The sequence below is a fragment of the Gopherus evgoodei genome, chromosome 2 (genome assembly GCF_007399415.2).
Source record: "Gopherus evgoodei ecotype Sinaloan lineage chromosome 2, rGopEvg1_v1.p, whole genome shotgun sequence".
In the NCBI taxonomy this organism is placed as follows: Eukaryota; Metazoa; Chordata; order Testudines; family Testudinidae; genus Gopherus; species Gopherus evgoodei.
This window is the reverse complement of record NC_044323.1, coordinates 93,444,610-93,457,877: the sequence shown is the minus strand read 5'-3', so window position 1 is coordinate 93,457,877 and position 13,268 is coordinate 93,444,610. Positions and strand designations below refer to the sequence as shown.

Sequence of the window (13,268 nt, the reverse complement as noted above, 5' to 3'; positions counted from 1 at the left end):
CTGCCACTATCTGAACTTACAAGACAGCATGCTGACACTCCCCCAAAACACATTGTCTCTCCCTCTACATACACACAACAGACTCCCTGTCACACTCCACCCCTGCATTTGAAAAGCACACTGCATCCACTTGCACACTGGGATAGCTACCACAATGCACTGCTCTCTGTGGCGTCGCAATAGCTGCTAATGTAGCCATGCCACTACCCTTGAAGCTAACAGTGTGAACACATGGCAGCGCTTTCCCTGCTGCTGTCTCCGAAGGCTGATTTAACTCCCGGCACTCTACTTAGGCTGTGGCAACACCTGCAGATGTAATGTGCTGGGTTTAAGGATATGTAATTATAAAATCTTGATCCCAGCACTGAGTGGATCTTCAGAACCTGTGGGACTCACTGTGTGGTGCTGTGGATGAGCATATCTTAAAAACACCAGTGTACTTAGTAAACAACAGTGGCTCCTCTAGAAGCCATTAAAGTGATTAGACATTGAAATAAGTTTTATTTTTGTTGTGCAAGCTCTACAAAGCTACTGAACTTAATAACTTCAGAGATTTTTTAAAAGAAAAAAAGATTGTGCTGTGGTCAAATTAAAATGCAAAGCCAATCTGTTACTTACACAAATTGTAATATATAGATCCTACAATGTTAAACCTATTCATCTGAATAAGAAATGCAGAATTCTTGAAAATGTGGATAAAATAATTGCCCCCATATTGTCAGCCAGGAACAGGTTTTTAGAAATGAATGTTTTTTCTTCTCCTGAAAAGTGTAGATGTTTTATGGAAGTGCTGATATTAGCTCAAGTACAGGCGATAGGTATGGTACTAAATACATTGTCCTCTCTTAACTCTGCAATTAAGTGCAGTACTGTTTTGAATGGAGCACTTGGCAAATGATGGTGACCCTGAAATAATAATAATATATTGTAAATAACAGGGCATGCCTGGCCAGAGCAGGCAGTCGAGCTTCAAGGCAAGGGGAAAAGACCAATAGTGTGCTATTGGAGACAGTAAACTTCTGCCTGGAAAAAAGGGTCTAATCTTTACAAATAACAGGGTGCAAGCTAGCTAATGAGGGTGGTAAAGCTGAAATAAAGGTATTCTTCACTTAACCCTTAGAATGCTGGTGTTTACTAACCTACTGGTTAAGTGAACAACACAAGTATCCCGCGTATTCAGAGTGTTAGAGGCAAAATGAACTGAGAAGAAAGATTGAAAGATATGTAAATTCCAAATCATGTTATTGGGTACTTATTTCTTGTTCAAAGATACAGTACTTTAAATTGCTCTGCTCTTCTGACCTCTTCCTCTTGGTAAAGCCATTGATGAGACTTTACACTTTGTGCTTTGACCAATATCAAAAAGTGATTAGTGAAGGCACTTTTCAGGATATTGATTAGTTACCGATGCTTTCCACTGTTACCTACACTGATCCAGTATATGTTTGTTAATTAAGATTTTGTGGGCCTATCTTACTAGATGGTGTGGACACTTAGCACATTCCAGCTGATGCACAAGCCTGTTGAAAACAGTAAGAGATAAGGGTGTTCATCACCTCATGGAATCAATCACTTAATTCTAGGGCTTACATTTTCAGAGTGACTAGTGATTTTGAGTGCCACAATTTTTGGGCGCCCAACAGGAAACACCTTTTAAAGGAGTGTAATTTTTAGGCTAAGGGTGCCAACTTCTTTCTGGATATCATGTCCCTTTAAGATGTCTTAAGTTGGGTACTCAAAATTGCTAGTCAGTTTTTAAAAAATTAGGCATACATTTCTGTTGTTAGAGAGGCTGGAGATACCAGGAATAATTTTCAAACATGGCTGTCCCCAATACATTTTCTAAGCATTTTTTTTTAAAGAGCATCTAATTTAGGCTCCCAAGTTTGAACACTAGATCCTTTATCTTGCATGCCATAACAATAGCGAAAAGTCTTTGGCATTTTGGCAAACACTTAGTTTAAACCCCCAAACTAATTTTTCAGTACTAGAATTCCAGGGCAGCGTTCATAGGCTCCACTGCTTGACACATCGCAAACAAGTTATTCTTAATTCCGTTTCACTTCCAGTTTATGGCAATCTCTAATACAGAAATAGAATAGAGATCTTGAACAATTCTCATACAGGAAGAAAAATAGCATTCTTCTCATAAAGCTGCAACTGCTATTACAAGCATGGCAGTGAAATTTGTATGTTAAAAGCAGGTCTGCCACAGAATGTCTTAGATATTTTTATTTTTAATTCTGTTGTTTTTTTTAGTGTCAGCAAATACAGTTTAACTTTGCGTTTTGAGTGATCAGATGACCTTTACCTCTGAACCCACAATATGTACTTCATAATAGCTGGTTGGACTACTTTGACAAATTATTAAATTGTCAGTATGCTGTTTGCAGCATAGTCCATTTTTAGAAACCAGATAGTCAGCTGTTTGGCATTGCATTGTTGTGTAGAAGAGGAGTACCAGACAAGAAAGGCAGATTGCTTTGTAAGCTGTAAAATGTCAGTCAGTAAATACTGAGGGGTCCAGTTTAAGTGAAGTAAGAGCAGATACTATAGCAATCTGTGTCCAGGCACTGGCTAATTTACCTTAAACAGGGTACAGGCTGAAGCATTCACCAAGCCAAAGTAATTTCTAACTATGACTTACTCACAAGGATGTAGGATGTTTTTGAATGTACTCGATATATGTAATGATATTCAATAGATGAGTGCTCTAATAGTAGTGATGTCTTCTTCACTTAGTAAACAGATATTATATATATGTAACTTGCTGGCTTTTTCCCCTCAGTCAACACAATATGTATCTTCAGGCACACACACACAGAGAGAGAGAGAGAATTAGAATTCACTTGTGTAGTGTATGCAAGTGAATCGTATTTCTAATCCATGTATGTGTGTATATAAAAATATTTAACAGCTGTCCCTGAGATTCTAGACATAAAGGATCAAAATACATGAAGTGTAGAAAGATACACATGCATTTATACAAGATAATTAACTTAATATGAGAAGTTTGGATTTTCAGGTGAAATCGTGCTGTTGGCAGTTTGTGTGCTGGTGATAAGTAGAATCCACCAATTAAAGCAATTAAGATTTAATGCAGTAGAAATAGTCTACCTGAATCCTCCTGGGTTTGAAGCTATGGAATTTATTCACAGTTATGTTGTTATTAGTTACAGATTATTTGGGAGAAACGGCCCTCTGTTTATTGGCCACAGCCTCTGCTGACTTCTTTGAATCCACCCAGCTCATTGCCATTTATAACAAGAATGTTTATTTGCACTATACATATATAACATTCACTGATTCTGGATTCCTTGTTAAATATAAATCTTAGTGTACAGTATTAGGTTGGGTTATTAATGTGTGTTCGTACCTTGGGTTTGTCACTTAACCTCTCTTATTTGATACTGAAAAAAAATGGCTATGCTGCTTCCCTACATCCACTGCAGGAGTGTCAAATATAATGTGCAAATGTTTGTAAAACTCTTCAATATGTTCAAGAAGAAATAACTACATAAATTGAACATGTTATTTTTATGTGATAGATACTGGTAATATCCCACATTTTGCATATATAAATTAGCTGTACAGAACAATTTGTTCCCTTTGAAACTTTTGGTTTTTGTGGAAAAAGTGTTTTTCATTTAATTGTTATGAAAATAGTATTTGATAGCTTGGAAAAAAATCAGTTTAAATTTCATCCCATTGACAATGCTGTTGCTGTAGTCTTTTTGATATCTTTATTCAGATGATTGAGGATTCCTATACATAGTTTAAAGACCGGGATTACATGTAATTAGGATTAGTGCTAATTGCACGACAGGCACCATTAGGTCAAAACACTAGTCTATTCTCTTTAGTGGCTGCACTCCACAGAAGAGTTCTGAGCTCTCTCCAAGAAGGCTGATGTATTAATAGTGCAAGATACACAGAATGGTGTTCAGTAATCCAGTTGAATTACATTGACTCAGTTTTAACATAAAAAAGTCCTCTGCTCATCCCATCGAAAAAGCTACCAATAAATACATTTCAGCAGGCTTCTCCTACTGTTGCAACAGTTAGCAGCACAGTGGTTGAATATGGGCATATGGATCCTTATTCAACATTTAGAAAAATCCTGAGGAGTCTTTCATTAAAACACCATAAAAGAAACAAAGTGGTGAAACCAAGAAGTGTGGCAGAGCTTTGCACACCCCTTCTCTGTAACGGTGAGGAAAGAGGGGTCAAGTCCCGTACCCAATGTGATGATGTCAAAGAAGGTTTAGCTTGCTTGTTTTATTGCAGCCATATTATATTGTGATACATTATACAAGTAGGAGATGTTGGGATATGCATCTTAAACACTGCTATACTGTAACAAAGAACTAGAGAGATCTGTCAGTACAAAACAGAGAGATGAATGAAGGATATTGTAGAAAATGCAAGGAAGTGATTTTGCTGCTGTTGCTGCTGAAAAATAAATACTGAGAGTCTAGCTGCCAGAAAGTGGATTTATGGGAAGTAAAGCCCTAAAATACTTTCCTCAACCAAAAAGAGAGATGGCAGGGGAAACCCTGTCTAGGAAACTTTTATTTTCTCTCTCTACATAACTCCTATTGAGTTTAAATTGTTTTTGGTGTTGTGATAATGACAATTCAATATTGTAGCTGTGTGGAAGATGAACTAAATAAATTAACAACTGCTTTTAAGAGAAGTATGCTGAATGGATTACAAACTCCTAAAATGCTTTGTAGAACATTCATGTTCAGTGAGTCTCACGGTGGCTGTATTTTGAGGAAAAGAGAGAGAGATTTTATTAAATGTCAGTAAAATAGGGTGTATAGTTTTATTGCAGTTAAATTAGTATAACATTTTTCAGAGAAGAATATTGTCTTATTGAAGCCACTAGATTAGGGGTTCTTTCTGTTGGCACCAGTATTAGTTACTGTTGTACTTTTGGAAATGGTGATTAGGACACTGGTTTGAGATTTAGGAGACTGGATTCAACTCCCTCCTCTGCTACAGACTCCGTGACATGGAGCAAGTCACTTCATCTCTGGCCCCAGTTCAGGAAAACACCATATGCATGTGCTTAACTCAGGGCACATGTGCAAGTGCTGTCCTGGATGGGGACGTTTTCCTGAGCAGGGTCTTTGTTTCTTCATCTGCAAAATGGGGATAGCAATTCTTCTTTTCTCCTGGCCTTTGTCTTTGTAGGATCTGATCCTGCAAACACTTGTTTTGCATTTCATGGGAGAACTATTAATGTGCGCAAAGGTAGGCACATGTGTAAGTGTTTGGGGCTTACGCCTATAAATTATTCAGGGCAGGGGTTGTCTGTTGTGTTTGGGGTGAGATTTCAAAACAGGCTTTCCATGGTGCAATATGTAGATGTTCCTTCCCCCTTTCTTCCCACAAAAATATTCTTCACTATAGGCAGGTGGGTTTAAATAGGTATTAAGAATTCATAAAGGCATTGCCTACCGTAATATAATAATTCTAAGTTGATGTGTATTGTGGGTCTAAATAATGTAACATTGCCTATTCTGTATAATGGTTTAGGAAGTAGTTGACATTCAAATAGCATTTAGTTGAACTTCAAATCTATCATTAATACTTTTTCTGCCAAATTTATATTGAGGAAAGTTTTTAGCACCATTTGAATGAATTAATGTAAGCAAAAATTATCACTTTTTTTTGATAAGTAAAAATTATCACAATTATCGCTACCACTCTGATGCTTGACACATTTATTCTGGAAATCTTAAATTTCTCTAAAGTATTAAGTTTAATTTTCAGAGGTGTTGGGCACCCACAGTTCCCTTGGAGGCTTGGAATTGAGACGTTCTCAGAAACTCTGGAAATCATTTGTTATAATGGCCATCAGTTCTTTGCTGTTTGTTTTAATTTATGGTAACTCCCCACTAAACGTCCACTTGCTTAACATTGTTTCGATCTTACGTCCCTGCTTAATTACAGAACATGCTCCATTTAAAGTTGTGCAATGCTTCACTATAACGTTGTTTGGCTGCCTGCTTTGTCCACGTCTGGCAACCCCCCATCAGCTCCTCTACGCCCCTCCCCCCCAGCGCCTCCTGCCCGCTGGCAGACCCTGCGGGTCACCGCCTTCCCCCTCCCTCCCCTGATTGCCGTGGGCAGGAGTTGGGAGGGAGCGGAGGAGACTGTGCGCCGAGTCCTCACTCCTCCCCTGTCCCTCCTGGCCCCTGAATGTTGCAAGCCAGCTGATTGCTGCCAGCAGGAGGGAGTGGGGGAGGAGCGAAGATGCGGTACACCTCCCCCGTCCCTCCCCTGCCTCCAGCCTGCGGCAATCAGCTGGGTTGCAGCTTTCAGGAGGCAGGGGAGCTTGCGCGCCGTGTCCTTGCGCCTCCCTTCTGCCTCCTGAACGCGACAAGCCAGCTGATTGTCGTGGGCAGGAGGCGGGGAGAGAGTGGGGAGGAGCGAGGATGCGGCATGTGGAGTAAAGGGGGAGGGAGGGGAAGAACAGGCAAGTTAAAGGTGGGGACTTGGGGGAAGCGGTGTCATGGATGGGCCAAGAGTTGAGCCCCCCGCCCCTGGTGCTTGCACACTAGGGGAAGCTGCCGCTGCTGCTGCACAACGTGCTTCTCCTAGCCTACAACACCTTCAGCATCCTTGCCTGCCTCATTGTCTCCAGTGCCAGTGGACTGTGCCAGTGGACTGTGCCTGTGTGGGGTAAGGCAGGGGCACCTCCCAACTATAGTACTGTAATATATGGCAAAAAAATTTCCCTGGAACCTAACCCCCCCCCATTTACATTCATTCTTATGGGGAAATTGGATTCTTTTAACATCATGTCACTTAGTGGCATTTTTCAGGAACATAAGTACAACGTTAAGTGAGGAGTTACTGTAATTTCTTGTTACAAACCTCATCTTTTTTTCCAGTGTGTTTGGCCAACAATAGGTAACATATAGGACCAAACAATGAGATGTATCTGTCCTTAAACCCTGATTTGTACATATTTTTATAAATATATTCAGTTTGTTCTTATTCAGCAGCATGTATTTTAAAGATCATACATTCTGAAAGTGCCAGGAATTTACCGTGAATGAATAAACACTTGAAAACTTGTACCAAAAGTACACAAGTTTACTGTTGATTGTTCATAATTCTCTAATCTTAAAAGTTTGTCACACTGTGGGAGCCTTAACAAAACCACATATAACAGAGAGAAGGTTTAAAAGTGTTCTTCCAAGGGAACTCAATGAATACTTATGAATAACAAAATATTTTCAATGATCACAATCTGTTCACAAAGAGAAATGGGTTCAGTTTGGAATCAATATTGTTCAATATAAATGTAGCCACTTTTAATACTGGTATGAATAATAAAGTCAACTCTTTTGTCTAGTTAAATAAATATCACACACTTGAAGTACTTTAACTTAAAAGAATTAAAAAAAACTTGAAAAATAACTTTATTTTTTTTCCTATCAAGCCTTTCTTTAATATAACGTAAATTAGCAAAAACATTTCCAATTTTATATAGCCACCAATAGGAGCAATTTCTGAGTTCCTTATATTAAAGTTCTCTTGTCATTTTTCAGTTTAGCTTAACTTTATATTAAAGCAGCCAAGCTAAATGATTCATACCACTTAAAGTTCTTTTGTTTGTGACTTGTTCATAGATTATATGAACAAAGAAACAATTATCCAAAGACATTGACAGGTGTCACTACTTTGTAGGCTCTGTTAGTGAAATTATCTCATTTTCAGGATGGAGAGATTGTAAAGCATGTGTTACGTTAGAAAGTGTTTTCTCTGCAGTGCATTTGACATGTAAAACGAGCTGATAAAACTTCCATTTTCTGCCTCCAATCAAAGTTTTTCTGGAAATATCTGTCTTTGGTGCCATCTTGTGGTCATTCAAAAGACATGCAGTCTGTATAGCTATCACCTGAAGCCTTGTTTCTGATAAAGGTGTGTTTTTAAAACAATCCTCTCTGATCATCCAAATCATTTAAGCATTTAGAGAAAAAATGTTCCATCTGTAGTCAGGGTTGTCTGTAATAGTTTCTGGCATTTGAAATGTTTCCTTGGTATTTTAGTTTGTTGAGTTAGTCCTCAATACATGCATGAGTCGTTGCAGGGAATAACTTTACATATGAGTAGTCCTGTTGTATGCACATGAGCTACTCATTGAAGTAGTCGAGTTACTCATGTGAATAAATGTTGGTAGGATTGGGACCTTAAACTGTAAACTCTCTAGGGTAGGGACTTCGACTTTTTCATGTATTGCTAATAAACTGACAGCACCTCCAGAAATGTTAAAAACCATATTAAATACAAATGTACTGAGAGTACACTGGAATGGATAAAGAGTTGGGCTACCCTGGAAACAATCTTCATTTAGTTGAGAATTATTTCTCTTTTGTTGTGAAGTGCTTACCAATTTCAGAAATTATTTAAAATTATTTAAAATTTCCACCACATGCATCCGACGAAGTGAGTATTCACCCATGAAAGTTCATGCTCCAATATGTCTGTTAGTCTATAAGGTGCCACAGGACTCTTTGCTGCTTTTAAAATTTTTGTATATGTTTTTTAAATATAATAGAAATCTTTCTTATAGGCAGAAGGCAAGATTGTTTTCCCAAAGAGTTTGCAATCTAATCTGCATGGGTGGACCTATATACCTATGTACAGCCCCATTGAAATAAAGATGGTTCTGCATGGCTGTAAGGATCAGATCATGGGATTGAAGCCTACATATCATTGCTTGAGTGGTGCTAGTTATGCCATACATATAAAAAGCTATGTCTTATCTCCTATTGGATGAAAGGAGTAATGGTCCCATCGTTAAATTGGTGGACTGGAGTCAGAAGATCTGGTTTCTATTCTCTGTTTTCTCGCTTACATGCTGACACTTGAGCAAATCACTTCACATCCCTCTGTGCCTTGATTTCCCCACCTTTATGACAGGTTGTCGTGGTATAATTCCCCACTCTGAACCTTAGCGTCCAAAGGATGGGGTACCAGCATGAATTCCTCTAAGCTCAATTACCAGCTTAGAACCTGTAGTGCTGCCACCAACCAGGAATTCCAGTGCCTGGTACACTCTGGTGTCCCCCCCCAAACCTTGCCCGGGGAACCCCAAGACCCAGTCCCTCTGTATCTTAACACAAGGAAAGTAAACCCTTTCCCTCACCGTTGCCTTTCCCAGGCTTCCCCTTCCTGGGTTACCCTGTAAGATTACTGTGATTCAAACTCCTTGAATCTTAAAACAGAAAGGAAAATGCACCTTCCCCACTCCTTCTCTCTTCCCCTCCCAGATTCTCCCTAAGAGAGACAGTAATCCTAACACAGAGAGGAATTAGCCTCTCTCTCCCCGTTCCCTCCTTTCTCCCCACCAAGTCCCTGGTGAATCCAGACCCAGTCCCCTGGGGTCTCGCCAGAGTAAAAAAACAATCAGGTTCTTAAACAAGAAAAGATTTTAATTAAAGAAAGAAGCAACAGTAAAAATTATCTTTGTAAATTTAAAATGGAATAGGTACAGGGTCTTTCAGCTATAGACACTGGGAATACCCTCCCAGTCTAAGTATACAAGTACAAATTAAAATCCTTTCAGCAAAATACCAATTTGAACTCCTTCCAACCAAATACACATTTGCAAATAAAGAAAACAACCATAAGCCTAACTCGCTTTATCTACCTAGTACTCACTATTCTGAACTTATAAGAGCCTGTATCGGAGAGATTGGAGAAAAACCTGGTTGCACGTTTGGTCCCTCTGAGCCCCCAGAGTGAACAACAACCAAAACTAACAGCACACACACAAACTTCCCTCCCTCAAGATTTGAAAGTATCCTGTCCCCTGATTGGTTCTCTGGTCAGGTGACAGCCAGGCTTACAGATCTTGTTAACCCTTTACAGGGAAAAGAGATATGAAGTACTTCTGTTCTATTAACTCTTACTTATCTGTTTATGACACACGTATAATTACACCTTCCTTTCCAAAGCCATTTAAGTGCCATATAAGAGCTGATTAATATTATTAAAGTAGATTTAATTCTGAAATAATAAATGTATTGCTTTGACGTTGGAAACTATTTAAAATAGTTGACCTTATTGCTTCTCTTTTTGTTTGGTTGGATGACACTTTTTTTTCTCTTCCAATTCAAACACAAAGATTTAGAAATACTTTTACTAATCAAAAAAAAGTTTCATTTTATATACAGCATTACTTCACAGAACTATGGTTTTGTTATACTCCTCCACAGTTGCTGTTATATGAGAAGACTTGGATGAACAGATGGAAGCCTTCTGTTTTACATGAAGGAGAAGGAAACATAAGAAATGTAAAGTGGAGAGGACACTTAATTGCTTGGGCCAATAATATGGTAAGTATTTACTACTGTATCTGCCATCTCTGGTAAATATACATGGAAAATTACCTGGTATTGTTGCATCAAGTTTGGCCGATACTTGAAGCATTTTAAAGTGTCAGTTTGCCAGAATGCTCCTTTTATAAACTACTCTGATATCTATTAAAACATTTGTCTCCATTATTCAGAATATTAACGGTCAAACATTGAGAAGAATGTATTTTTGAGGTGTGTACATTTTCTCTCTCTTTCTTCAATACACTGACTATTGCTGTATTCTTCTGAAGGACTGCAGAGACTTATACCTGTGCAAACCCCTATTAGAGATGCACCCTGCCCCTGTGGAAAGCAGGGTTGACACCAGTGCTGTTTGCACTGAGAAGCCGCCATACTGAATCACATTATTGTGAGCCCTACTTTAAACCGATGAATGGTGTCTACATTGAGGTTTGCACCAGTGTAACATCAGTGTAGTTCCATGGGTGCAATCTTTTTTATTATTATTTTTTTTATGTATTTATTTTAAATTCCTAATTGGGATAGGCCTTTGGGAGTCCTCCTTGGAAAATATTTAGCAGAAAATCGGCTCTTTTTACTAATAATTTCATAGATTAAGACCTAAAGGAACCACTGTAGACATCTAGTCTGATCTTCTGGATTACACAGACCATGGAATTTCACCTACATTTGCATATCAAATTACAAGGTCAAGGCCTAAATTGAGTAAAATGCCAAAGCCCAATAGTCACTAATAGTGTGGGTAGCATTTTCAAAAGCTGCTAAGTCTCATTTTCAAATGTGACTTAGGCACTTAGGAACCCAAATCACTTATGAAAATGGGATTTTAGCCCTTTTGAATATGTTACCCTTTTTCTATTAGTTACTTTTTGAAGCTGAAGTATTCAATGACTTTCTTTCAGTAGTTGCTCTGATCCATTTTTAGAATTAATTTATATATAATCAGCAGGCATTGCCTGCCAGATCTGCTGCATGGATGTACTGGTGACATGCTTCTTCTGGACAACTACCGCTGGAGAATGCAGCTTCAATGGCTGCTTCGCCTTCCTGCGTGACCACTGCTGATGGTCCATTCTTTTCAGAGCCATGCAATTAAAATATTTATTCTATGAGACTCTGCTGGGAGTAGATCTGACAGTTGAAGAGAGGTGTCTCTGGAGAGTACCACATAGGAACATGGAATGCTAATAACATGCTGAACGCCATCTATCAGAGACAAAAAGGTCACAGCCAGGCTTTTCCTTATGTTGAAAGTGAAATGATGCTTGCCCTCCAGAAGATTAATATATTTGACTCTTGACCCTTTGTTTTCCTTCTTAATTTCCAATGTACTCCTTATCCAGTGCAGTTAGTGTTCCGTACTGTTGAGTCCACTTTATAGAATGCCTTTTGTGTCCTCATAACTGTCTCTGTGTTACCATGTTGGTCGTCTTCTCCCCTTGTGTTCTTTTTGACATGTGTACAAATCTTTTGGACCTCTGATATTCTGAAATAGCCACTAGGTTGAATCTATAGTTATTCTCTGTGCCTGAGCCACAGACAGCATGAGCTAGTTACAAGGCTTACAGTTAAGCAACACAGGGTTTATCTACTGGGAACCTCCAGAGCTAAGAGCATGAACTTTTTCAGTTTGAGCTAAAAGACTAAGGGCTTGTCTACACAGTGCTTTAGTCTTCACCAGATGGGTGTAAATGTTGGCCTTCATTAGTGTGTGGTGCACTAACTTGTTCTTTTTCAAACAGTTCTATGTTAACACATGCTAGGGAATTTTTAGTGCTCCCCAGCGTGGCTCAGCAAGATTTTGAAGGTGGGGCTGGTCTCAGAGATGCTGGAGCAGGGGATTGGCCGTCCTTTGTAGCATCATCATCTTCTCTGCCTGCAGATAAAGCCGAAGAGATCTCACTGGGAGAGGTAATGCTGCTTAAAACAGCATTAACCTCTGTGGAGTCTCCTCCTTGGCTGTTAGCAACAGTTATGGAGAGGCTTAACCAATAGCACCTTTTACCTGTATCTGGTCATGCTCTCCTCAAAAATATCCAGACAAATTTGCAAACCTCACTAGGCTCCTCCGTCTAGAGTGGGTAATTGCTAGCAAACTTAGTAAAAGAAACACTGCAGCTTTCTACTAGGTATGTTCTATTTCTTTTGGTTGTGGAGGGATTTTTTCGTTTTTTTGTTTTTTTTAAATTTTGAGTTTAGCTTGCTTTTAAAAAACATTGTCTTCTACTTCAGTGGTGCTGATGCCTCGCTGATGCTCCTCTTTTTCGTCTCCTGACTCCATCTGCACATCCAGCCCCTGCCTTCTCTCTGTTCCTTCCCACAATTCCACAAGATCCTTCTGCTCTGGAGCGCCTTCTGTCTCAGATGTTGCTGTCTGCCTACTTTTTCTCTTCCTCATTACTGTGTCTCTATATCCTATCCTACCACTTATTAAATGGGTTAAAATATGTCTCCCTTGCTTGTACCTCTTTAATTTCTCTTCTCCTAGGTTGTGTTGGTCTTAATATTGAACACTTACATATTTCTTCCATACATTCTTTTGACAGAGCTATAACTTATGCCATAGATTGAATATGTTGTCGTGTAATGCCGAACACCACAAAATGTTTTGAGATGCAGTTTGTAGGAGAGATGGCATAGTAAGTAAGAGTGGATTGTATTTAACTTCCAGGGTGTGAAGATACTTGACATGATCTCCAAGCAAAGAATTACCAATGTGCCTCGTGATGATATAAGTCTTCGCCCAGATATGTATCCCTGCAGCCTTTGCTGGAAGGATAATTTAACACTGATTATTGGCTGGGGAACTTCAGTAAAGGTATAATTACGTGTCCTTGTAATAAATGCTTGCTGTTATCACAGACAGAAAAACAAAAGATTAGTTTTGAAAAGCAAAGACAATTG

At 38.9% G+C, this 13,268-nt stretch overlaps 1 protein-coding gene across 7 annotated transcripts in view; it reads left to right on the top strand.

The window, feature by feature from the left end:
• Nucleotides 1–13,268, top strand: part of VPS41 (VPS41 subunit of HOPS complex) — a 179,557-nt gene that overhangs the window by 74,561 nt on the left and 91,728 nt on the right. For 6 of the 7 annotated variants that reach the window (XR_003998896.1, XM_030551381.1, XM_030551378.1 and 3 more), the window contains 2 exons: nucleotides 10,242–10,361; nucleotides 13,036–13,182. Coding sequence is in view for 6 of the 7 variants with exons in the window: in XM_030551381.1 (XP_030407241.1) it covers nucleotides 10,242–10,361; nucleotides 13,036–13,182 (267 nt within the window). In the remaining variant the exon portion in view is untranslated. Of the gene's footprint in view, nucleotides 1–10,239; nucleotides 10,362–13,035; nucleotides 13,183–13,268 lie in introns of all 7 variants that reach the window. The other variant, XM_030551382.1, reaches the window with a different exon arrangement.